Source organism: Lepisosteus platostomus, chromosome 23 (assembly GCF_059453375.1).
Source record: "Lepisosteus platostomus isolate fLepPlt1 chromosome 23, fLepPlt1.hap1, whole genome shotgun sequence".
NCBI lineage: Eukaryota > Metazoa > Chordata > Actinopteri > Semionotiformes > Lepisosteidae > Lepisosteus > Lepisosteus platostomus.
This window is the reverse complement of record NC_142633.1, coordinates 7,249,272-7,275,191: the sequence shown is the minus strand read 5'-3', so window position 1 is coordinate 7,275,191 and position 25,920 is coordinate 7,249,272. Positions and strand designations below refer to the sequence as shown.

At 38.1% G+C, this 25,920-nt stretch overlaps 1 protein-coding gene across 1 annotated transcript; it reads left to right on the top strand.

Moving 5' to 3' along the window:
* Positions 1-1,477: 1,477 nt before the first annotated feature.
* On the top strand, positions 1,478-22,266 carry LOC148641955 (trypsin-like). The gene is made up of 6 exons (XM_088616735.1): positions 1,478-1,737; positions 5,110-5,175; positions 6,420-6,579; positions 8,958-9,099; positions 15,459-15,719; positions 20,276-22,266. Exons 2-6 carry the CDS (start codon positions 5,112-5,114, stop codon positions 20,426-20,428), a joined length of 780 nt encoding a protein of 259 aa, XP_088472861.1. The 5' UTR covers positions 1,478-1,737; positions 5,110-5,111; the 3' UTR covers positions 20,429-22,266.
* Positions 22,267-25,920: the final 3,654 nt, after the last annotated feature.

Sequence of the window (25,920 nt, the reverse complement as noted above, 5' to 3'; positions counted from 1 at the left end):
TGACAGAGATCACCCTGTCATCCCCAAATCAGAAGGAAACACAGACAAACCCCTTGTCAATCTGGTACAGGGTCTTAGTAGGATGGAGAGCTTTGAGATGGTAATAAAAAAGCAGCATAAGCAGTTTAGGATTACTAAAACATAAAGTCAGTGATCTGATGACACTAGCAGCAATTTGTAATTTAAAATAAACGGCTAGTCCAAAAGATAATAAGTAGGTTTTCCCTATAAAAAAATTATTTTTTACTATTGCGAAAACTCAGTGGTCCAATCATCTCTCCTCTCACAGGTGTGCCCAGAAAGCACCTTGGGCTCCTATTATGAAGAGTTCTGTGCTAACAGGTCTTTCGACAGCAAAGACCTCTGCCCTTTGAAAGCATCCCATCTGTTCCTCATTGTAAAGGTACACTGCCATTTGGTAATAACATGCTGAAATAACAGGTGAAAAAAAAACTTTAGTAGGATTCAGTATTTGAAATGTTTTGAGATTAATTCAGTATTCAGCTGCACCCTAAAACGTGGACTCAGGGTCTCCCTAATACATTCAAAGAAAATCACATGGCGTTTACAGTTTAATAAAGTAAATTCTTGCTAAAATATCTTCTATCTTGAAACAGCAGCACACTGCAGAATCCAACAGGGAAAACATGGCCAACTATTTTATAAATATGCATGTGTGTTTCTTGCTGGAATACATTTGGAATGAAATTGGATGTCAGAGCAAAAGTTGTGTTAGGAACTGTCCATGTTTAACTTTGAATACATACTGTACAGTAAGATGTCTATTAAATTATTGCATTAAATATATTATATTGCTAATCTTGGCTAAAAAGTAATTTAAAGCAGAAAGTGCTTTCTCTTCTTTCATGGGGTAGGAATATATTTTCTCCATTCTCATAAAATACCCTCCATGGCAGAAACCAATACCAACAGAGTTTCCATTGGACACAAGGAGAAAAAAAACACTGAACTGAACCATAGACACAAACGCACACAATTGGGAGGGATCTGTCACACACACACACAATCCATCCCACAGGAACAACTGGCAACACCCAAGGTCCTCAGATGTAGTTGGAGTTCAAGACCAGGTGACATCCCTAACAGAGGATGTATAATAGGAGTTTTCGGAATATATTAGGATCCAATTGGTATCAAAGATATCATTGGTAACTCTTTACTGAGCCTATTCATTTCTATTTGAGAGTGATCCATTTAAGTTGATGTGATTTTAGGTCATTTTTTGATATACTGCATGATAGTCTTTCCTGAACACCATATGGCTACTAATACTATTGTATTTCAATTGTTCTTTTACCCAACATAAACTCCAACCTTATACTGTAGTAACAACTAGTTCTATTTCATTTGTTGACATATTCAAACTGTATCAACACCCTCTTCCTTTTAATGGAATATGCGTGCTTTTTCCTTGTCACACTCTATCTGATACACTAGTCTATTCACCACAGTCAATAATGTAGGGGGGTATTTGATTTCTGGTTCACTGGAATCAACAAAGCCCAGTGAGTCTGACTCAAAAGAGAACTGAGAAGGCAAGTCATGATACTTTGTTACATACTAGCTCAGTCATTTTATTGTTTTGCCCAAACTCACTTTAGGTGACATATGCTATACGATAGAAGCAAGAAAGATATAATTACAGTATAAAAGCCAAAGATAAATTTCCAGGCCACCAGTCTAGAGACATTTCTAAGGCTCTGCAAGAAGTGTTTGGTGAGTACTTGGTTAAATTAATGTGTATCTTTCTTTTATGTTACCATGTAATGTTTATTTGTGATCTTTTCCTGTTTCTAACAGATTATGTTAGATTAATGTTTTCCATTTTAAGTCTAGTGTTTTAGTTGAAAAAATAATCATCCTGAACATCTACCTCAGAGACCTGTCAGATATGTTTGATTTTCCTTCCAGTTAAATAATAACTCGTACCTTCAACAATATTATTGATTTTCTAGAAACAGACACTTCAATCATTTAATTTAGCCAATTGAGTCTCTTAAAGGTTAATGTGTTTTTTTTTTCCTGGCTTTCATTAATACATTTTGTTAGATTCTGTTTAATTATAATTGTTTTGGGGTTTTTTTCCATTTTATTTCCAATGCTTCAATTGAAAAAAATTGGAATTGTGAATGTCTAATTCAGGGACATTTTTAATTTTCCTTCAGGATAAATCAGGATTCTTACCTTTATACATATTCTTAAATGTTGTTTTTCTAGCAGAACCTGTCAGGTTCTTCCAAGTTCTGCAACACTATATGCTCCGTTAACTTGCTGTAACACTTTATCGCCCTTCTGTCACAGCTGGTACCAATGGATTTGTGAAAACTTTTTTCAGTGTTTGTCATGAAAAGATGAACAAAAATTAATTTAATTAATTTAATATTCATATTTTTACCACAATGTTGTCGTTTTTATGGTAGCAGAACCTTTTCTTTCAACACCCAAGAAACCTATTTTTACTGTCCACCATGTAATACTGTCCGTCACATTGAGACAGTGGTGAGTTAAGATCTAAAAGTTTGGTTGTTGTGTTTGAAGCTATTCAAAGAAAAAAATCAAACTACAACTGCAAAAAGGACGAGATTTTACAGAAATCTTGGTAGTGGTAAACAAGGATTTTGGAGTTCCTTTTCCATCATAATAATAAATATTAATTCTAATAATAGCACGAAGAGAACTAACTAGTAACTAATGACTATTGATACAGACAGCAGATATTGTGTAATATGGTGAAGGAAGAGCAGGATTGACAAAACCTGACAAACTGGACATATAATTTGCATTAATACATCTCAGGCACATCTGAGTTCTGATATGATCGTTTAAAGACACTGATCAGATAAGGAGGACTCATGACCAATTTTATATGGAACCTGAATTGATGGTGATGATAGTGTCAAATAAAGCTGTTGAAAGATTCTATAATGTACATGGTTTATTGTAAAAAAACAAAAGAAACCTCCCAGTAACTATTCAAGAAAGTTTTTTTTTACTTGTAATTTTAATTTTGAGAAACAAGATATACTGTTATGTACAAATAGTCAAACCACACAAGATTGGTAGATTTGTTGGTAAGGACAGAATACTCTATATGAATCTATATATTACATTGCCATTTGAACATTTAATGTTTCAGTAATGACAAAACATTTACTACTCAGTTAAAGAATCACTTCAACTTGAATGTTAAATTTTAACTAAAAGTTTAGTGTGGTGTCTTTCATAATGGATACCAAATACTGCAGTAGTTTTGATGTATACAGCTGTCAATAAGGCAGTGATATAAAAGCTGGACTATTTTTATTATACTACAGTATAGAAATAAATCAAATGATTAATCACCTTCACAGATTTTCAGCTTACTGCATTTTTTAAACTTTAACCACCAAAACTGGCATTCAGAGATCCTTTAACTTTCTCCTTAAGACAAATTTGCTAACTTTCTGTTACATCATTGCCAAAATTCCAGCACTAAGCCTACACCCCAGAAGGCATCACCAATTCTTTCTTTGTGAAAATCCATTGGCATCACTATACAGACCAAAAAGCCAGACACTTCAACCATTTCATTTTGACTATTGAATTTCTAAATTATTTAATGTGCTGCTTTCTGGCTTTCATTTATGAATTTGTTGAATCATTTTTTTTCCATATTACTTCCAATGCTTTAATTGAAAAAAGAGTTGTGAATGTCTCATTTTGGGACATCTTTAATTTTCCTCCCAGATGATAAATAGTGATTATTACCTTAAGAAATATAATTAAAATTCAAACCCTTTTTCAAACACTGTTTCAAACACTTTTTTTCTGCAAGTTCTGTTCCTCCCTTTGTATTTTTTACTGTAACACTTTATCCCCCTTATATTATATAACACATATTAATGCATTTGTGAAAACGTTGTTCAGTGACTGTCGTGCAAAAATGAATAACTGATAAAATGTGTAAATGGTTACAGCTGGGGAACTGGTGAAAGGATAAGGAGGAGGGGGACAAGAACTATAAATACTGATTATTAAAGTGCATGCTGTTTTTTTTTACTCAACAGCACTAAGTGTGCATGGTGATCTTCATCATGATTTTGGTTGTTCACAGAGTGCTAGTTTGACTTAAACCAATAAGATTTTTCCAGTTTGATTTAAAACAATAAGGGACATTATGCACATACCATCAACTCATTTGCTTTTTTATCTCTTTTAGGCACTGTTTTTTTTTCATGTTATCACAATTGATTACAACCACAATATGAGGAAGTGAGATTTATTTATTTCTCTGCTGTGCATAGATGAACATTATATTAATGTATATAGTTAATGTATATGAGAAATCAATACAAAATAAAGAAAAGGAATATCATAATGTTGGCTATTGCAAAAAACGGTCTAGCTGCTGCTATGGTATTGTTGGACATGATTCCATTTTCACCTAATGGTTATATTATAAAAAAGGAGAAGGTTAATAAGGAATCTCACTTTCACACTCCTATGAATAGATACTCATTGGCTGCCACAACTCTGCACAGTTTTAACCTTCCCTCCCTCCAACCCCACTGCACTCTTCCAGCTGCCTCCCAGGTTCATTCCTCATAAGTAAGGAGGGTTGTGTCAGCCTTCAGCCAGCACTGGCATTTCCTCAGCCAGGAGAGTTAACTGAAGATTTAAGTATGCTATCTATTTGTATTCATCGGTTTGTTATGTAGTTGTTAGACCACTGAATTGGGGGTGTCCTGATGTCCCCATCCTTATGTTTTGGCTGTCATTCCCTCAATAAGGTTCAAACCCAATTTATATCTAAAGGTTCTTGATTGCTTGCCCTCTAAACCACATAATACTAGTTTGAGCCCAAAGCTCCTGAAGTTACATTTAACTATATGCAGTCATGGTTGGTAGTAATATTTCTATAGCCTTTGGTTATATTATTTTATTTTAATAGCTTAAAAATGTAATAATTACTATATACTATACCAACATAGAATATACTTTAATAACTATATACTGTTATATATAATAATAACTATACAGTAATAACTTAATAACTTTTATACAGTGTCTATAGAAATAAAAAAAAACATTTTTTTTCCTTTGCTTTAGGCATGTTTAACATGGGCAAACTCTTCCAGCAGAGTTTTATACTCATTTTGACTCTCATTGCAGAAGGTAACTTTTATTTCTTTACTATACAATTTAGCAGGGTCTTGCTCTCTGTCAGAGTTAAAGGAAAACTACAGACCCACCTTGTCAGACCAGTTATGAAATCTTGATAACAAAAGAAGTTAATTGATTATGTGGTAAAGTTTTACAAATTCCGAATAAAGCACAAAATTGTGAGGTTTGTGAAAGTACTATATTGTCGAGATATTTTCACAAACACCTGGTCTTGCCACAGGCGAGAGCGAGAGTTTGCGAGAATTGTGACATGAAACTGCCCTTCCTGCTCACTAGTCACTGTATTGTAATGTGATGTGCGAGCAAATAAGTTCAGGTTGTGCAGCAGACATTTAACCTCAGAAAGTTAACAATTATATTTGTCAGCAATACTGTCTCAGCGTCAAGAGCTTATACTTCTTTTGGATTAAAAGAGATGTAATCATAAGGAACAAGTAATAGGTTTATTCCATGCTGAAAAGAGACGAAAGAAAACACAATGTTTCGGCCATGGTGCCTTTTTTACCTGAAGAAGGCTCCACAGCCGAAACATTGGGTTTTCTTTTTTCTCTTTTCAGCATGGAATAAACCTATTACTTGTTCCTTTGCAGCGTACGCATGCTGACGCAGCTACCCACCTGATGTAATTATAAGTCTGCTTGTTTACAATGAAATAGGGCTGCTTCACCTTACCAGAACTTTGGTTGCCTCATTCAGAATGGCAGAACAGGGCCCTGAATATGGAAATTTGGTCTATTTTGTGATTTGGAATTGGAGGTTTCACACATTACTGCATACATTTTACTTTCATTGTGGTTTGAAATGCACTCTTCAATGCCGGTTCTTTCTAACCCCAAAATATAGCAATCACTTTCAATTAACAATTAAAGTTAAAAATGTTAATTTAGTATTTATCCAAAGGAACGATCTTCGGATCATGAAGTTAAAGGATGGTACAGTAGGTAAATTTCGGTGACTACATCGTTGATCATTCAGAATATTTTAATCATTATGTCTGTTCTAATGGCACAACTAGCAAAACATCAAAAACACTTGTGGTGAATTTTTTAGAACACAAAGTAGAACAAGAAGCATTTCGTTCTTCATTATTTTTGTATAAATGTGAGAAAAATAATGTATGAAGATTTTTGATCGAGACCACTTCCTGAATGGAATCCTTTGGTCAAGATGTGGAGTTTCTCACATCCTGCTAAATGCTTTCTTGACATGAAACCCCCTGTCTTGTCCCATTACAGTATGTTCAGAGTCACCTGAGTTTCGGATAATAGGAGGTCAAGAGGTCATACCATACTCAATCAAGTACCAGGTGTCCCTTCAATTTGGAGGGTATCATTACTGCGGGGGAACACTTATTCGTCCTCAATGGGTGCTCTCTGCAGCTCATTGTAAGAGATCGTAAGTAATGCAGATATTTTAACTTCATGGGATGTGACACAGAAAGCACTTGAAATATCACTACATGAGACTGAGGCAGTATCTCATTTCGTACCGTATATATATATTATAACCGTATAATTATAATTTATTTTCTTGTGTTGATATACTGTAAACCAGCCTGATGGTGTTATTGAACAGTTCAGGACTTCTGACTTCTGCTTCCTTGTACATTAAAAACTCCCTTGCTTAACATTAATCCTTTTTATAAACGCTCAACAGCTGTGGCAGATTTGTCTTCCCCTTTCCCTTCCCTTCTTTTTCTTCCTAATACAGCCAGCTACGGTCTTCTTACTTCTCCCTTTTCTCTCCATTTCTGGTTAAGCATCCAACCTTATCGATTACCATATCATAAGCACCATATCTATGACTCCAGCCTTTATCAATTGTTTTGTCTCTTCCCTCTCCACACTCCTTCTTTTCGCTGTCCCTTTTGCTTACTCCCAGTCTGTGCCATGGGTGTGAGTGCACAGTGTTGGTCTACACCAGATCTCTTCTACCTCATTCACAGCTCAGGGCCTAGGCTGCTATAATGATGAGCTTCCCTCTCCAATTTACTCCCCCCCACTGTTGGTTTCCAACTGGTACGGTGTCAGCCCTCGACTCTTCACCCTCCCAAAGCTTCCAGCTGCATACATATCTGACATTTCAGTTCAGCTCAGAACACATTCTCATCCATTCCATCCAGCAAACTTTAGCAAATGGCAGCTCTCCCCCTGCTTCTACATCAGGCAACTCTTCTGGGTGCCTGCAGTATTTTCTGCTGTCCACCAAATTGAGTTCTAGTGCCTAGGTAGCCAGTGCTGCTAGCTGCTATCAGCTCGTCAAGCAGATTAATTTTTTCTTTATAGTCTTGACAGGAGTGAAGCTACTCTTCCACATCTCCGCAGTGTCTACTGCTGCCCATCACAGAGTTCTCATTTCAGACTCGCCCGGCTAGTGCTGCCACTTTACTGACCCGTGTTCGGTCATCTGCATCACACCCACGCTTCTTACACACTGTATGACAGATTCGCATCCATCAAACCAGTCGAAGAGTGTGTCCTGTATCATGTGCGCTTTTCATTCATTTTATTTTATAGGCACGTTCTGCTAGGTGGTGGCAAAACCACAGCTGAACCGACTTTGCTCTTAGTTCAGTGTTTGAAATCTGAAATCAGTGTTTAGGGGATTCTTTTGGGGGGAGGGGTGACAATTCTGATCTCTGTTCAGTTCTGTTATTTCCTCCGCCAGACAAAAAAGTAAAAAAGTAAAAAATGGTTAAAGTCAAAGTATTGAGCACGTTTCTATCCGTTATCACTTTTAGTCATTGTTAGAATTTGACAATTTGACATGTTTTTTAACAGAAGTTCAGATGGTGGTCAAATTCTAATCTCACACTTCTGCTTCCCAGCTCATAAAAGCTCCCTGGGTGAACACTGTGCTGTGCACATCTTTTCTAGCTTCTTCCCTCTAACCTATCATCACCATTGTAGCAATTTCTCCCTTTCTCATACATGTGAGGGGAGATGTGACTGCATTGATTTCTGAGCTGTATTGACATCTCCGTGGCCAGATGAGTAAAAGCCAAAGAATTAAGCAGACCTTTCCTTTATATTCATAGGCTCGTTTCATTATTAGGATTTCAGCGACTGAAATCTGAATTAAAAGGTTTTACACTCATGGAATTCCTTATGCAGAACGTTTTGAAGATGTTGTGTTTATATGTTTGTCTGATAATTATTTTTCTAATAGATGATTCATGAAAATACATGTGATTATCTAACCCTCTCTTTAGCACTAAAAGTATTACTCCTTCTATTCAAAGGCATTTTCTATTAGTGCTCTATGGATTTTTTTTTATTTCATACAAATGCAAACTCAAGGAGAAATCCTTGTCAAGTTTACCTTCCTCCTGTCTGCAAGTGTTAGAAAGGTGATAAAAATACAGAAAATGGGCCACGTTGAGATTATGTATTCTCTTTTACCTTATACATAGAACAAACACAACAACATTAATATCACTCATATGTTAGATAATTAGGAGTGACATTATCATTAAAAAAATAAAATGTATCATTTTCCCACTTTATAAAAGCAGATTATTAAAACATAATATTTTATATGTTTAATATAAAATATTGTTTATAATATATTATATATACTGTATATTATATTATATACAATATTATATAAAATATATAGTATATGCTGTGTAACTCAACAGTTTGGTTCATTAGTTATTTACATATACAAAATATGGTAACTATATACTATATATGTGTAGAGATATATGAATGAACATGCTTAATACTAGTGTTAGTATTTGTTACTGCATTTGCATTTTTTTTTATTTGCAGAAACAGTTCAATGCAAGTTGTCTTAAGCGAGCACAATCTTTCTAAAGGTGAAGGAGTTGAGCAGGTGTTCCAAGTTTCCGGACTGTTTACTCACACATGTTTCAACGCTCGGACATTCCAAAACGACATCATGCTCATTAAAGTAAGCAACATTTAAACTATTAATTCATAAGCAATTCAATTCTCCAAACATTCTAATGCAGATTTTCAAAGCCGTATGAAAATTTAAGGAGAAAGCTATATTATTCCATTTTTTTTCTGCCCACTTGAAACCCTTTCAATAATAATCCATCATTTAAAAATCCAAACAGCCATTTTCTAACTGGTTTACCACACAGGGTTGTTAGGGGAGCCTGTCCCTTCAAGCAACACGCACAGGGCAAGATACGCCCTTGACAGGACACCGGTCCATCACAGTTTTTAAAAAATATTTTAAATTTAAAAACTTAGTTCCACGGTCTAGCCTTGAACTTGAATACAAACAACAATAGTTGCATTTAAAACAGACACTGTGCTCTCACTTAGCTGATACACTGCTCTGGAGAGATAAGAGAATATTCAAGCTCAGAAGACAGCATTAGAGGAATCAAAAGTCTCTGAATCTACAGTGTTTGGGTAAAACTTATAAAACAAATTGCACAGGTATAATCTTAGGAACATGCTATAGACCATCAAATACAGATGTTGACTATAATTCAACATTATATAAAGCAATTAAGAATTTAAATGCAAAAGAAGAGGTAGTTTTTATGGGAGACTTCAATTTTCCCCACACAGACTGGGAAAAACCTATAGGAATATCACAGCAAAAACAGAAATAAGCAACATGGTTAATGTTTACTTGCACAGTTTATTGGAGACATTACAAAAGAATATAATGTTTTTTGTGTACAGTATATACAGTATACTGTATGTTCTTTTCAGACAAGGAAGACAAAGTGAAGAAAAACTAAGTGAGAGACCCATTCTGGGAATTGTGATCACTATACAGTATGCTCCAAAATACTGTATATTTTGAAACTGTACAGGTTGAGTCCAAAGCAAATGTTCACATTTTGTGGAAAGAAGACTTTGAAGAAATTAGACAGTTGAATAGTAATAGCATAGAATTGCAGATGTTTTTATGGCATTACAAGCACTCAAGACTAATATATCCTCAGAGCCTAATGATATTTGACCAATTTTACTCAAGGAAACAAGACATGTTATTCAGAAGCTAATGATGAAACTCTTCCAACATATTGCTCAAGACGGTGGTAGTACCCAGGGACTTTAGAATTGCCAATGTGGTGGTCATCCTCTGAACAAAATTGAGTGAAGTAATTATACACCAATAATCCTGACTTCTATTACATGTAGTAGTTATGAAAAACAACATAATAGAACTAATTTATAGGATTACCTGTATGGAAATCTGATACGAGGGTATAGTCAGCATGGATTTAGAAAAGCCATTCTTGCTTAACTAACTTGTTAGAGTTCTTTGTACCAGCAACAATAGTAATTAGATATACACATGGCACACAATGTGGTGAATTTAGTTTCAGGAGTCTTTTGATCAAGTTCCTCAGGAGAGATTAATTCTCAAATAGCAGGCGGTAAGCATTGAGAGAAACATGTATGGACTGACAACACAAAGTACTGTTAAGTAGTGAACATTCAAATAGGGGTTATTTTTAACAATGATCTAGTTTCTGGTAAAATTAGTAAACTAGAAATATGTGATCACAATACCAAATTAGGAAGAAATGCAAAAACTGTTAAAGTGGAAGGGGTTCAAAAAGGTATAGATAAAATTCAGGACTGGGCAAGCACCTGGAAGATAATTTTCAAAGTCGATAAGTGCAAGGCATTGTAGTTAAGGACACTGTGAGGCTGCAGTGCTTTGTTTACAATCACAGTGAAAGCTTGTTCTCTCATTTTCAATGTGATTTTTTGTGTTTGTTTTGTAGTTGCTGTTCATTATGGGCCCTAAGGTAGAGAAAAAGATTCTTTAGCGTAATAGTCGACAACAGTATGCACATTGTTCTACCCGATCACTTGGATAGCGATCTATTATGAAAGAATGAAAAATGTAAATATGATATAATTAATTTTTTTACAGCTATAGTTGGCTTATTTGAGTAGAACTGCATTGCTCACTGAGCTTGCTATAATGGTCTGTACGGTATTATATGTTTAGAGTGGTTTTCGAGTGAACTTGTCTTCAGTTCGGAATGGGGTGACATTTTACCCATAAGAAATAAGGAAATTGTATTTTCAATTTACAATCTCCTACCTTCCATACAGATTTTCAGGAACGAATAAGGTTCGGATACCATGGATTGAGTGTATCATGAAGAGTGTACAATTTAAATCAAGGGGTGTGTGCCAAGTCTTCCTTAGCTGGCAGCATATTACTCGAGGAGTAGGAGAAGAGGACAAAACTAAGGTGTGATCACATGCAAGGAATGGAAATACACAAGCGCATTGCAGCAAAGATGGCAGTGGGAGCTGTTCTAAACCAAGTCACCTTGATGTAAATGTGCACAATCTTAATTCACTATCTGTGATTCATTTTCTATCCTTACTGCATAAAATACCTAAAAATATTATTTGTCACTAAAATGTAAGCTGACTGTCAAGTTTAATCGGCAACAGTAGCGGCCAAAATGGAACAAAAAACATTTTTCAAATGATTTGCGTAAGGAGTCCTCACATACTGAATTTTTGTGCTACACCCAAACTGATCAAGGAGTCAACACTGACAGACATGGATGTATCAATAAGTTACTGGATCAGCAGGGCTACGAAAGCTTAGAATTAGGCTTTCAGAAAAAATGCAATGTTTCTCTTGCCTTGAATGAAAAATCAACCAGGTACTGAATAATTCTTTTGTGTCAGTTTCTTTGTGACAAGTCAAGTCCTCTCTGCCCTTGCCTATTTGATCAAGGTCACTTGTTGGCTCCAGACATATATACTAAGCGCCTTTGGGCATCCTTGTTGTGAAAGGAGCTACAGTATATAAAAACAAATTGAATTGAATTGAGTTTACAGCGCCACATCCCAAACAGTGGATAACTCCACCACTACACCAAAACTTCAGCTGTTCAGGTGTAGACACTCGAAATGTTCTTACACTGTCAGCTGGCCTTTCTGGATTCTACTACCAGCCCATGGTTTGATAGCAGCTTGTAGCAGTATAAATTGTGGCATTTAAACCAAAGACTTGGCTGTTACGTACTGACAGTGTTAGAGGAATCCATCAGTGAGGAACCTGCCATGTCGGATGAACACTACGCCTGACAATGTCCTGAACAATCACCTCCCAGGGCAATGCAACCTAATAGGCTCTGGAAAACAACTTTTTTTACCATGGCAACTTTACAGCTTATTTATTCTCTGACTGCAGCCACTCCTGTGTGAACCACAACCCGAACGGAGTCAGCTGAAAGAAACTGCTTGAGTGGGCAACTGAATTCTGCCCAAGACTTTATCTACAAAAAGAGCAGTTTTGTGACCCCCGAGCAGAATTTTGCCTGATTGACAACAAACACAGAATAAACTTGGCCGACACCACTGAATATCACCGAATATTCATAGTGTCAGCTAAGAAACATTGGTCAGCAGACATTCTATATTTCTCCTAATATAAGTCTCAATTGCGGTTAAATTGTATTTTGTGAACATTTTCCAATAGAGAAGCCATCCAGTGTGAAGTTGAGTGCAACCCTCCTCTATTGTTCCAGTACCTACTGGATATCCTCTGGCTAATTCCCAGGACTTCCTTTGCTACAGAGCAACTTGATCCAGCATTCCTCACCCCACAGGATTTCTGTTCCAGACTGGACCTGGCAAAGCTTTCCACTGTGAACGAGTGCACATTCGATGATAACATGATAACCTCTAAAAAGAAGCTATTATTCCAAAGTAGTGTTTGACAAAATTGTATGAGTGAATATTTACCTGTTGTTGGGTGTATGAATGTTGAAGTAATTTTACTTCTTTAATTGTCCCAGATGGGACATTTGCCTTGCAAGCATATAAAAGACATAACATACAATACCTACTACATTTAACACGATGTGAACCTATTAAGAAATAAGAAATACACATGCTTATAATGAAAAAAAAAATCTTTACAATTTTAAGAGACAAATAAATATGTTGGATCATCGGTTTGTGAGATAGATACATAAGATATATGTACAGTATGATGAAAAAGCAAAGTAAAATATATCAATCAGTCATCCAAATTAAGCTGATCAATATCCTTGAAAATAAAGGTCAACTAAGTTCTATTGCACTTATATCTTAGGTAGTCTAAATCGATGCCTGTAGACTTATCTTATGAGACTTATGAGTACCTAATGAGACTCACTCACAATGCTGTCTAGCAGTTTGAACTCAGTTCTGATTAAAATCTTTTGTATTGCCTGAGTAAGTGATCAGTTATTTTTATCATAGCAGAATGATTCACATGCAGTATATATTTACTCATGTATCAGTTTATTTTGCAAGTTTTATTATTGATATGAATAAAATTGTATCCTTTGAGTCCATGTGTAAATTAGTGCATCAATTATTACAAAACAAAGGCCTGAAATGCTAGTAGTTTTTACTTTATGGTCAAATGGTTACCTGTTTTTGAGCATAACCCTTTTGTACAGAAGCGCATTTTGTCCCATCTTGCCACTACTGTTTTTGATGTTTCTGTACTACTGAATGAAAAATATTTTCAGTTGAAGTTGTTGCCATGACAGTCTTTGACTTTGAATGCTTTATTACTATTAAGATCAAAAGATCATACAGTTGCTAGTGAAGTTAGATGATTCCATTCTGTGCTTTGACTTGGCTCTCTGGTTTGTAGTGTCATCATACCTGAATTTAAGAATTTCTAATGTAAAGCTATTGGTTGATTTACAAATATACATTTTGAAAATATCCATCCATCCATTTTTACTCCTGGTGAGGGTCTCGGTTGCAGCAAGACAAGTAGATCAGCCCAGACTTCCCCGTCCCCAGCAACAGATTCCAGCTTCTGCTGGTGGATTCCCAAGCGCTCCCAAGCTAGCTGAAAGATATTAACCCTCCAGCGTGTCCTGGGTCTGCCACAGGGTCTCCGCCCAGTGGGACGAGCCCGGACCAGCTCCAGCGGAAGCCAATCAGGGGGCGTCCTCATGAGGCCCAAAACACTTCAACTCTTTCGATCTGGAGGAGCAGCGACTCTCCTCTGAGGCTCTCCCGGAGAGTCGTCCCAGCGGCCCTGCGGAGAGACTTCATTTCTGCCGCTTGTTTCCGCGATCTCGTTCTTTCGGTCATTACCCACAGCTCATGACCATAGGTGAGGACAGGGACGTAGATGGACTGGTTAACCAAGAGCTTTGTCTTCAAACTCAGCTCCCGCTTCACCCCCACAGACTGGTACAGTGCCCGCAGGACAGCTGACGTTGCCCCGATCCACTTGTGTGTGGCTTCTTTTTGAAAATAGACTTTTTTAACATCACAGTCTCTGAGCCTCATCAATCTCTTATGAACAGCTTTCAAAAGAAAGGGTTACAAACAAGAAAGAGTCTATTCAGTACACCTTTGCCCTCCTGAGTTCTAGCAGCTTATTATTCAAAGAAAATCATCCATCTTTACAGGAAATATTCAACATTCAAGAATAGAGAATAGATTAATGAACACATAATGCAGAATTCTGTACATTCTCAGACTTAAAGGAGTGTCTTATTCTGACTGTCAAAAAGAACTGTTTTTTTTATTTTTGAACAGGATATGAGCGGGACAAAAGTTTTTTATATATACAAATGGTGGTGAAAGTGTGAAACACTGCCGAGCCATACTGTGAAAGTTGATTCCTTTGCTTCTTTCAGGTAGAGAAAGGAAAGGATCCTCAGATCAATTAGTGACAAGAAAATTATCCAGATGGGACATAATGACCTTGTTTATTAACTTTCTTATGTTATTCGCTCTCTGCAAACGTGACACTGGGCACATGATGTCAACGATGCCCCTACATCACACCTACTGTATGTACGAAAGATCTGATCATTATATAGCTGAGAGGCAAACTGAGAACATTGAGTTTCAGACTGGTAATGCAATATTAGTTGTTTTAGAGCAGCACACAGTTATTGTATAGTTACTGTATACAGTAGTTATCACATGGTGACCTAATAGTGTATAGTTCTGAACTGCAGTCTGATTTTATCACGCCATGTCCTATTTCACCATTACACCCTCTTTAACTTTTTTGACTCTGTGAATCTTTCATTCTTCAGTGAAAGCCCAGTGTGTTGCATTTGTCTCTCCCTCAATTAATATAGACACAGAGAACAATGAAAACTCATTTATATTTACCTGAACACTATTTTCTTTTAAAATGGAGGTGTACAGATAACGTGCGATGTGTCAGCTTTGCAAAACAGAAAGCAGCAAATTTCCAAACACAAAATCCTTGGCACTGTTATTTCCTGTGCCAACCTGCCCACTAACGTTTTGTACTGATTTCTCCTGCAGCTCAATAAACCAGCTTTTATCAATGGTTTTGTCCAGCCAGCTCACCTTCCGTTACTTTCGTGCTCTGTGCGGCCTGGGACAACCTGCACAGTGAGTGGATGGGGAGTGACAGATGCCTACAGCTACACCTTGTCTCCGGTGCTACAGGCTGCGAACGTTCAGGTTATGGAAGAACATAAATGCAACTCCTCGTACTCCGGCTCCATCACGTATAACATGATTTGCGCTGGCAGCTCCACAGGAGGAAAAGACTCATGTCGAGTGAGTTGTGTGGCTTTACTTCAATGCATTCCCTTTAGAATTTACTTTGTCTTTTTTATGTTATCCAGTCTTTTGCTATTACTTTTGGTCATTACTTAACCTAACGGAGTTTGTAACATAGGTTCAGGCAGTGCCGGATTTCCCATTAGGCACTGTAGGCACAGTTCCTAGGGGCTACGGAATTTTTAGGGCCTATGAAGGAGGGAAACACTAGTGACTAATGAAAAATGAGCTGAAACAACCTGCTTGCGATCGACTCTAGGTGCTCAAGATCAATAATCAGATGCTATCTAGTGGCTGTTCTAGAAACTAGAAGTATCGAAGTGATGGTTGCTCGACACACTCCATCAATCATATGGTTTAACATTAGAATAGTTGAAAAGTGCATCATGTCAATCAATGTAATTCAAATGACGTTTACCCCTCTTTTTGCACATTGTGAAGTGAAAGTGCTTAGGTCCTACGGACACCAAACCCCAGCCCTGAGATCAGGAAGGATGACAACAGCCAAGTTCAATCAGAATCAGCTGTCAGTAATTCACAATCACTCGTGATGTCTTTTCCTCACATAAACCATTATACAAACTGTACATTATCCCCTCCCCTCCCAGGCATACTGTAAGTCTTTCTGCATCCCACCTCCCCCTCCATCTCCAACTATCAGCTACCTCTTGGTCACTCCTCACTCTGCATGGGGGTCCCAGCCTCCTCGTCCCCTGGCCTCAGCCAAGCGGGTGAAGTCAAATTTTAACAAAATCATTCCATAATCGTTTCAGGACAGTTAATTCTTGGGTATTGTTATTCCTAGTCAATCATCATTAAAGGGGAAGAGTAATGCTGTTTTTATATGTGGAGGTTAGAAAGAATCAGTATTGATGAGTGCATTTCAAACCACAATAAAAGTAAAATGTACACAGTAACTTGTAGAACCTCCATTTTAGATCTTAAAATAGATTAAATTTCCAGGTGTGCACAGCGCCATGTTCTGGGATTCAGAACGAGGCAACAAAACTTCTGGTGACATATTGTGACTTTTTTACATTGTAAACAAGCAGGCTTGTGAATGCATCTCTTTTAATCCAACAGAAATATTGTTCTCGATTTCGAGACGATTTTGATGACAAATACTGCCTGTTAACTCTACATGCAGATCAGGTTTATGCAGTGAAATGTCTGCTGCACATCCTGTACTTATTCGCTCGTACATCGTATTACAATAGTCATTACAGTGACTAGTGAGCAGGAAGGGCCGCTTCACATCGCAATCTGTGGGAGCTCTCGCTCTTGCCCACGGCTAGACCAGGGGCTTGTGACAACACAGCGACTTACACTGCGACAAAGTTCACAATTTCATGCTCGATTCGAAATTTGTAACATGTTTCTATAACGTCGATGAATTTATCTACCGAGATTGAACAACTGGCCTGACGAGATGAATGGGGTTTACGTTACGTGTGGGTGCGTGTTCAAAACTGGAAATGAATAGCAAAACTTGAATGGTTTGTGACGAGCTGTGTTGATCGGCACTACTGTCTCCTAAACAGCAACTGACTCCTGTTTGTGTGTGATCTTTTTTCATAAGGGGGCATAATTGTTAAGTGCTTCAGATTGTAGATGTTCCATTCTTTTTTCTCTTTTCTTTGTTTAACTGCCGTGTCAGGTTAATCAGCTTGTCTCTCGAGTGCTTAGCTGTCTGCACAGAGGTTACTTTTAGTCATGGTGACCATTGTTACTTTCATCTCAGCTTCCTCATTTGCTTAAGATCATTTATTTGATCTTAAGTGTATAATTGGCTTCATTACTCTGCTCTCCTCCCCACCGAGAGCTGATGTGTGGTGAGCGTTCTGGCGCACTATGGCTGCCGTCGCATCATCAAGGTGGATGCTGCACTTTGGTGGTGGTGGAGGGGATCCCCATTACCTGTAAAGTTCTTTGAGTGGAGTGTCCAGAAAAGCGCTATATAAGTGTAAGCAATTATTATTATTTATTTATTTATTTATTTCACATGCTTTGTTTTCAATAGTAAAGTTCCTATTTTACCAGAAGTTGCGCCATTACCCAACCTGGACAATCGCTCCACCTCTCTCCTCAAACAGCAATGGAGAGATGACAGCTGCGTATGTGCAGCAAATAAAAGCGCAGTCATTATTTAAATATTGCTTTTCATGCATGAATGACATAATTCAAACTGCAGAGCTAAGCTGTCAGAAAAAAGAGCTTTCCCTGGGAATGCAGGAGGATTGCAGACACCATGTCAGCCAGTTTTAGCCTGAAGATCCATATCAATGTTTGCAAGCAAATATCTTGGCCTACAGCTCCATCTTGTGTAAAGTAAGCTTCATATGATACCTGTAGGTAATTACATATATATTACTTTAATTTCAATTACATTCAAAATATGGACACATTGTAAAGTGTTATCAACATTAGTAACTAAGAGATAATAGTAAAATGTCAAAATACTGTATAAATCTGATGTAAACAAATGAAGCAAAAATATTGTACAGAATACATAAAAGACCATCACAGCAAACAGGGTGAGCCAGAGTACAGTAAGCCTGCAGTGTGAAGATCCAATCATATCCCAGTAGAAGGTATTAATCATATTGTAGTTTGTCAATCATTGAGTGCCAGTTAGTGAAAAATAAAACAAGATGAAGGACAATGAAAAGTGGAGGCTGTTACCCAACATGGACAATCTTTGGACAATGAACTGTGGTCATTTAGTTCAGCCATGATCTGAACCTACTGTATGCATTGAGACACTTCACTGCCACATAAGCAGCATAGCACGAGATACAGGAAAGAAAATCAAATATAAATATAAAAAAATAAAAATGGTCAACTTAATACGACTGACAGGAATCCCAGCAAGTTATAACAGAAGTGAACTTTAAAACATCTGATCGTAAGAGCTTGAACTGTAAGATCACTCCTAGTCAATAAACAGACCTTAAAGGAATAGAGCACTAATGGTAGAGGTCTAAGGTGGTCTGGGTGTGGTTGTGGTTGTGCTGTCCAATTGAAATGTGACTGCAGTGATCACGTTAGTCCTAACTCTAGTTCTGAAGGGATTTCCATAATAGACGTGGTTTGTAAAGGCATCACAGCATTAAAACAATGCTCTTTGAGCTGTCTGAAGGCCTTTAACTGGCCAGCAGCACCACACTCTCAGACTTAAGAGAAATACAAAACCACATCCTCACATTCACAGACAAGAGAAGAAAGGTGTTTGCAGTGTGACTTCTCCAGCCCACAATGGTAATGTGCAAACATTACCTGCTGCAGGCAGGACGAAGGTAGAGTTAGGCACTCAAAACACTTCTGAATGTCTAAATCCACATTAATATCAATCTAGACCGTCACTCATAAAACAGTACATTGCAAACACAAAATAGTGTATGAAAGCACCCATGAGAAACTGACATGTAAGCTGCAATATATTTTGTTTTCCAGAATAAACCTCTTTGACATTCATTTCACTGGTCAGGTGCCCGCAACTTTGCACCAGCTGGAAATTTTGTTATTCATAACATCCAAAACAACAATGCGTGAACAGTATTTGTGTTAGGGAAATCAACTATAAGAACACAGGAATACAAAAGAGCTCCATCATTATTTACTGCACCTGTTATGCAGCAGCATGATTCACTTAGAGAGAATATAATTCAACAAACGGCCTCCATCAGACACCAGAGATTGAGAAAGCAAGTGTTCTGTGGCTTGTATACTACTTGTAAGTAGTACTTGTATACTACTTTACCTCATATTTCTGCAAAAGCTATTTATTCAAGAGACATATATTTAGTAATGTTCCAGCATCTCTGATTTAACCTCTAACCTTCTCTAGCTAATGTTTCAACACCCAGGAGCCTGTTGCCTGTTCAATCCACCAACTGGGACCACATAGTTCAATTTTAGCCCTCTGACTATCCTATCTCTTGTAACTTCTCATATTCATAGAGAGTCATTGTGTTTCTCTCAGCTGTGAGATATCCATGCCAGTTTTTCCCTGGTCTTTGGACCGTTGGTTCCATTTGGATGAACTCACCAACTGAGTGTAATGTCATGATCTTCTCGCCAGAGAAATCCAGACATTGCACGCACATGTACTCCTTGGCTCTTTAAATACAGTTAAGCAAAGGTCTAACAACAGATCTCTCCTGGATGGAAATTGTGTTTCTTACTAGCCGTGCATGAACACTGCTCACCGCGCTGCGCAGGCATCCAATGACATAAAAACACTCATTTGTGACATTTTCCTCCCAAAAAACAAAAAAGGGTCTTATATAAACTATATGTATTCATTTTCATAACAGGTGTAGGCACGTTTAATGATTTTGTCAGCTGTTTGGCTGAATCTTAACTAAGCAGGTGCCTTAGTGTGTTTGCCATTGTTTTTACTGCTATGAACATAATTTCCCACAGAGACATTTCCAAGCCAGCTTGACAAAAAAGCACTGCTCGGGAGCTGAGTTGTACTACACTGAAAGGGAAACACTTGCAAAACTATGAGTGAGTCAAAGCTGAGCGCTGCTCTTATTGTCTTTCTACAGGGGGACTCCGGAGGGCCGCTGATCTGCAATGGCATTTTAGAGGGCATAGTCTCCTGGGGATTGGACTGTGCCAGGGCTCAGTTCCCTGGTGTTTACACAAGAGTCGCGAACTATATGCCATGGATAGAAGGGATTATGGCCTACAACTCCTAACAAAAGCTTTTCCAAGGATGGCAAACGATAGCGGAAACCCCCTGTGTTACTAGACTTGGCACAAAAGATGGGCACAAACCTATCGGGATTGAACCGTATATCCCAATTGGAAATTGTACTTAAATACAACTAAGAAAGGCACTACTGATTTAAAAGAATGACGCATCTAAAAATCTATAATAGAGGATAGGTTTTCCTGCCTTTGCATTGCAATCTGATATCACTGCATTTTGCCCGAACTGTCTGGTATTCTCTGTAAAGTAGCTTTTGCACTGTAGTACTCTCTAGACTTTGTTCCTACTGGCTGCACCTTTTTTTTCCTGTAACATTCCAGTGGCATGAAAGTAAGGAGACTGGTAAGGCCGGAAGATTAAACTCCGTAGTTAATGTTTTACTTTTTGCTTCAGTATGGCTATGATTTCAAAGTGGAAACCATTCCTTTTTTTCTACTTCAACTGTGATGGGATTTACCTCCTATGTGTGATGCCTTACTTCAGAAAGTGATACTATACTCTCACAAATGCTCCATACATTTTTATTGTGCAGATCAGGGGTTCCCAATTCTGGTCCTCAGGTCCATAAATCAGCAGGGTTTTTACAGTAGGACCATGCTATATAATCACAATCTCTTATAAAAGAATGCATATACTGCCCTCAAGAGACACATACTGGTCCTGTTCACAGCAGACTGTGCGTGAACTTTATCTGATACCACAGCACATTTTTTCTGTCTGGACTAACCTTGCGTTTCTGAACAATCAATTTGTCTGCATAGGAACCAATTGTTTCTGTGAGTGCTGAGCATTGACTGTTGTTTTCCTTAATGAAAAACACCACCAACTTCTTTTTTCCAATTTCCATTCACAATACCCTTTCCAGTGAAGGGTAATTATTCCTGAACAATCATCGTGATTGATCTCCGTTCTGCACTCTTCCTTTCATGCTTCCTGTTTAAAAGACTCAATTATTGATTACCTAGAGAATATCAGCTGCTGTCTTTTCACTTTCCTTTTCAGCATCTTCCAGACTGAGAGGGAAAAGTGTTTCAAAATCTCCCCTTTTTGTATGGAGTTCATGTGGTAAAATGCCAATAAATTTAGTCTATTGCTTGATGTTTCTTTTCAAATTTGCTTAAGACATTAGTTTTAATCAAAGCACTAGCTGCTAATAAATGTTTCGATTCAACTTCAATGTGCCTGCTTGTTTTTAACTACAAAAGTTATGTATGTTCATTGTAAAATGTGAAATGTGTATCATAATCACCTTTTCTAAAACAATTACTTGAACTGTAGTTCCACAGGAGGTATATAAAATGAGAAGAAAATAATGCACACCTAAATATCCAGAAAGAAAGCACTAAAATGTTTGTACACGTTTCCTCTGGGTGCTATAGTTTTCCTCCCACAGTCCAAAAACATACTGCTAGGTTAATTGGGTTCTGGGAAAAAATGGCCCTAGTGTGAGTGTGTATGCTTTTGTCTGCGTGTACCCTGTGATGATCTGGCATCTCATCCAGGGTGTATCCTGCCTTGTACCTGTTGCTTATAAAGATAGACTGCAGCACCATCACCATCCTGTATTGGATAGAGAGATTAGAAACTGGGTCAATGAATGTTAACCAAACCTCCTAGCATTTTGCAGCCTGTTATCCATTCGGTGAATGAATACCAATTGTTATCTGATTAGCTCTACTGAGACACATTCTGTGTGACTCTTGTCAGGAAGGAAAGTAAAACTCCCCTTTGAACAAAACAAAGAATCTTCTTTTTCCTTATTTGTACAGAATGTGTTACAGACTGCTACAAGGTAGAGAGGGTGAAAGGATTGTGCAACAGGACAGCAGCACTTTTTTATTGTTTCAAAAATAAAAATGAACAGAATTCTCCAAATAAAACCACTATCGGCTACCTTGCCAGCTCCTGTGGTAGTCTTTGTGGTTCATTGTCTGATCTTTCTTTATCTGGTGGTCTCCCCCAGAGAGTCCTTGTGCACATCAGCTCTCGCCCTTTCCTCAGCTACCTCACACACCTGATAAGACAAAGAAACCTTTAACATAGAGAGGAGTCCAGCTGTCAGGTATCAGGGGTATAAGGACTGACAGTTGCCTTTTCACAGACAGTGATTAAGCTGACTGCATGTCAGAGTATGGTTTGTGATTTCACAAGTGATGTTACAAGGCTGTAACTGCCAAATGCCTGCATTCCTTTAAAGTCAAATGTCCCTTTTTCACCAATATCAAAAGCAAGAGTTTTGTACTGTATGTACTATAATTACTCGGTCTTTTTCTCCTCCTTTTAATAAAACCTTTCATTGTCCATTGTACACTAGGTGTCTGAGAGAATGTAAAGATAGATGAACTGAATGCATCGTCTCAGCTTCTTTTTGCCAATTCTCATGTTGATGTTTATGTTAATCCTACCTCTAACCTCTGTCCTGTGTCCAGCTTGATAATTTATGCAGTGCAAAAATATTGACTACAGAACGTCATAGCAAAATGGAAAAGGGGTCACTCTTAATGTTGTGCACATGCACAATAAATAATACAATAGGAAGCATAATGTTCTTTACTTTGCTTTCGAAAATGAAATGTTTATTATTAACAGTCACTTTCTTACAGACCTGGTTTGTTTATTCACCTAGTCTATTAACCGTAAGACTAGAAAGACTAGAAGACAAGAAAAAACAACTTTTCTCCTGTTTATTTCTCACTTGTCATCTCTCTACAGCTTTTGTTTCTCGCATGTGATGCTTTTGTTGCTTCTGAAAGAATTCTCTGCTTGATCGATCTTGATGGTCAGGCAGAATGCACACTGCAGAACAGCTACTGAATACACCAAAAGTCAGCAGAGGAAACTGTGACCACTTCCACCCTACTCTTATTTTATGACACATGACCTTTGGTCATACTCAGCCATATTTTAATTTTTAAAAGAAATAATATTTCCTCCTTTTCACACCTCCCCACTTCTGAGTAACTAATGCCTTCCTGGAGATTTCTGGTCCCAAACTCTTGTTGTCCTAGCAGAGCTCTCCACCCTCTGCATGACTTAATGATGCCTTCTTAGCACTTTCATTTCCAAAACCGTACCACACCTTACCTATAGACAATGGAGAACAGAGTGCTTTTACAGGAGATCAGTCAGTGCAAAGCTGGGATTCATACCTTAGGTGGCACTACAGTACAAAAATACTGATAATATACTGTAACACAACCCTTCCTGTTTGATCTGCAAAAGCAGAAGACAAACCGTTTGACACAGGCTAAAGAATATAGTAGTGTCACACCCGCCGCTATTCGGAATCCTCCACACAAATGGTCTCGCTCCAATCAAGCAAGCCCTGCAAATGCATCAGACCCGTTAACCAATCAGGACAGCTCACTGGCTACTGCACCCTCCTCATCCAGACATATTTAAACCCTCTCCCATTCTCATCTCATCGCTTGGTATTGGTAGCTCCTTAGGAATGCCTTGCGTCGCATGTCTCTATTGCTTATATTACTAGCGGCCTTGAATTCAGAACCCATTCTTTATTGTCTAGCGATTTGGCTGTGGTCGTACTGATAACTTTCCCAGTTCGCATCTTTTCTGACCAGCGCCCAGGGTCCATTATACTGCATCAGCACTGTGCTCTCTTACAAGCAGGTTGTGAGTCTACTTACAGTATAATATTGCTAAAAACAAATGAGAATAAAAATGACTTTCTAGTATTTACACCGAGAGAAATAATACAACAGGATCCAGAGACACCCCTTTATTTTGAAAAAGAAAAACTGACCAAAATACATAGCTACCTTAATATTGATTGTTCTTTAGCTTGTTGCTGAGCTGCATTCATACTGGAAAGTCTTGAAGGCCCGTATAGAGCAGTATACTGGAGCAAGGTGTGAACACAGTCTTCTTTGGAAACAAATTGGAAAATTAATTAGGATAACTGTTTGACTCCATTCCCAAAAATCCTGCATTCTGGATCACGGTAAAAGCAGAGCTAAGGCCTGCATCGAAATAGGAAATCATTTCATTGGTCAATACTAAACTTCAAAGCACCACTTGACAACAATGTTTTTATCTGCCAAAGGTTTATTTTTTCTGGCCATTGATGCTGCCAGTGGGTTTGGAGTTTTCAGCAGGCAGATGACTGAAAGGTTTGATTTAGTCATAGTACAAGGGGAGATTGTTAAGGTGCCCTTAAGCTCCAGGGAGACTGGTGAGTGGGTTGATACAGAGGTTTGAGTGGGGCACTCACTACACAAGCACACAGCTTCTGCACAGATAATCATCATCATCATCATCATCATTCCTTACACTTACTGTACTGTACAGTATATAGCTCTTTTCTGGACACGCCACTCAAAGCACTTTATAGGTAATGGGGATCCCCTCCACCACCCCCAGTGTGCAGCCCCACCTGGATGATGCAACGGCAGCCATAGTGCACCAGTACACTCACCACACACCAGCTCTCAGTGGGGAGGAGAACAGAGTGATGAAGCCAATTCATAGATGTGGATTATTAGGAGGCCATGATTGGCAAGGGCCAGGGGGAAATTTGGCCAGGACACCAGGGTTACACCATTACTCTTTTTTTGGGAAATACCCTGGGATTTGATGGACCAGGGTGGAGATGGAATACAGTCTACTGCACATGCAAGGTCAAAATGAACTTCTGTGGCCATTTATAAGAGCAGGCATTGCCACAGACTGCAGCCCTTTCAGGACCTCTGCTGTTCTGTACCCCAAAGGTGACTGGGAGGGGAGTCATTTTGATGAGAGCAGGAAATCTTACAGAGAAGAGACTAGACAGCTTGTGGCGGCTTTTGAAATGATTAGGTCAGCCTCTGGCTGAGAGAGCACAGCAGTCTATCTCACGTCTCACATGAGGAATGAAGGGCTGAGAAGAATATGAGCGAAACAAAAAACAAGAGGTGAAGAAGCCTACCAGCGAGGTTTATGGTTATTGGTTATTAGCAGGAGTGAATGAAATTACTTTATTACTGTAAATAGCAGCAATGCAAAGCACCACAACAGCCTCAAGTGCTTCCTCTTGATGACAGCAGATTCAACCACAGCTTCACCATCACATCACCGCTTCCTTACCATGACTGAACACGCAGGAATTTTATAGCAACTCCAGCCTTGCCCCATATACAATATTTTACAATGCAATAGATATTGTGAAATATATGAAGCGATTAATTCTGTGATTTTGCCCGGAATGTCTATTGTGTTTATTTGTTTAATTGAACGACCCAATAGAATTGAATCTCTTGGGGGTAGGTTATATCCATTCTAAAAGAGGGCGAAAACCCACGTGAACCCGAAAGCGCTATAATACTGTACACGAATTTCTAAAAAGTTTTCATTTACAGTTCTGCCGCTTTCAGTTGAAACGGGACCTGGGTCTCCTGAATCCTCTTTAAAGAAGGTTATTTCTCAACTTTTCAGCCCTTTCGTCAGAGCGGAGAGCTGTGTGTAACACCTGCTGACAGACGT

What these genes read in the sequence shown, in the direction of transcription:
- LOC148641955 (XM_088616735.1), top strand. Translation starts at nt 5,112, where the DNA reads ATGTTTAACATGGGCAAACTCTTCCAGCAGAGTTTTATACTCATTTTG. An exon ending in GCAGCTCATTGTAAGAGATC is followed by an intron (nt 6,580 to 8,957) that starts GTAAGTAATGCA and finishes TTTTATTTGCAG; the next exon opens with AAACAGTTCAATGCAAGTTG. An exon ending in ACGACATCATGCTCATTAAA is followed by an intron (nt 9,100 to 15,458) that starts GTAAGCAACATT and finishes TTTCTCCTGCAG; the next exon opens with CTCAATAAACCAGCTTTTAT.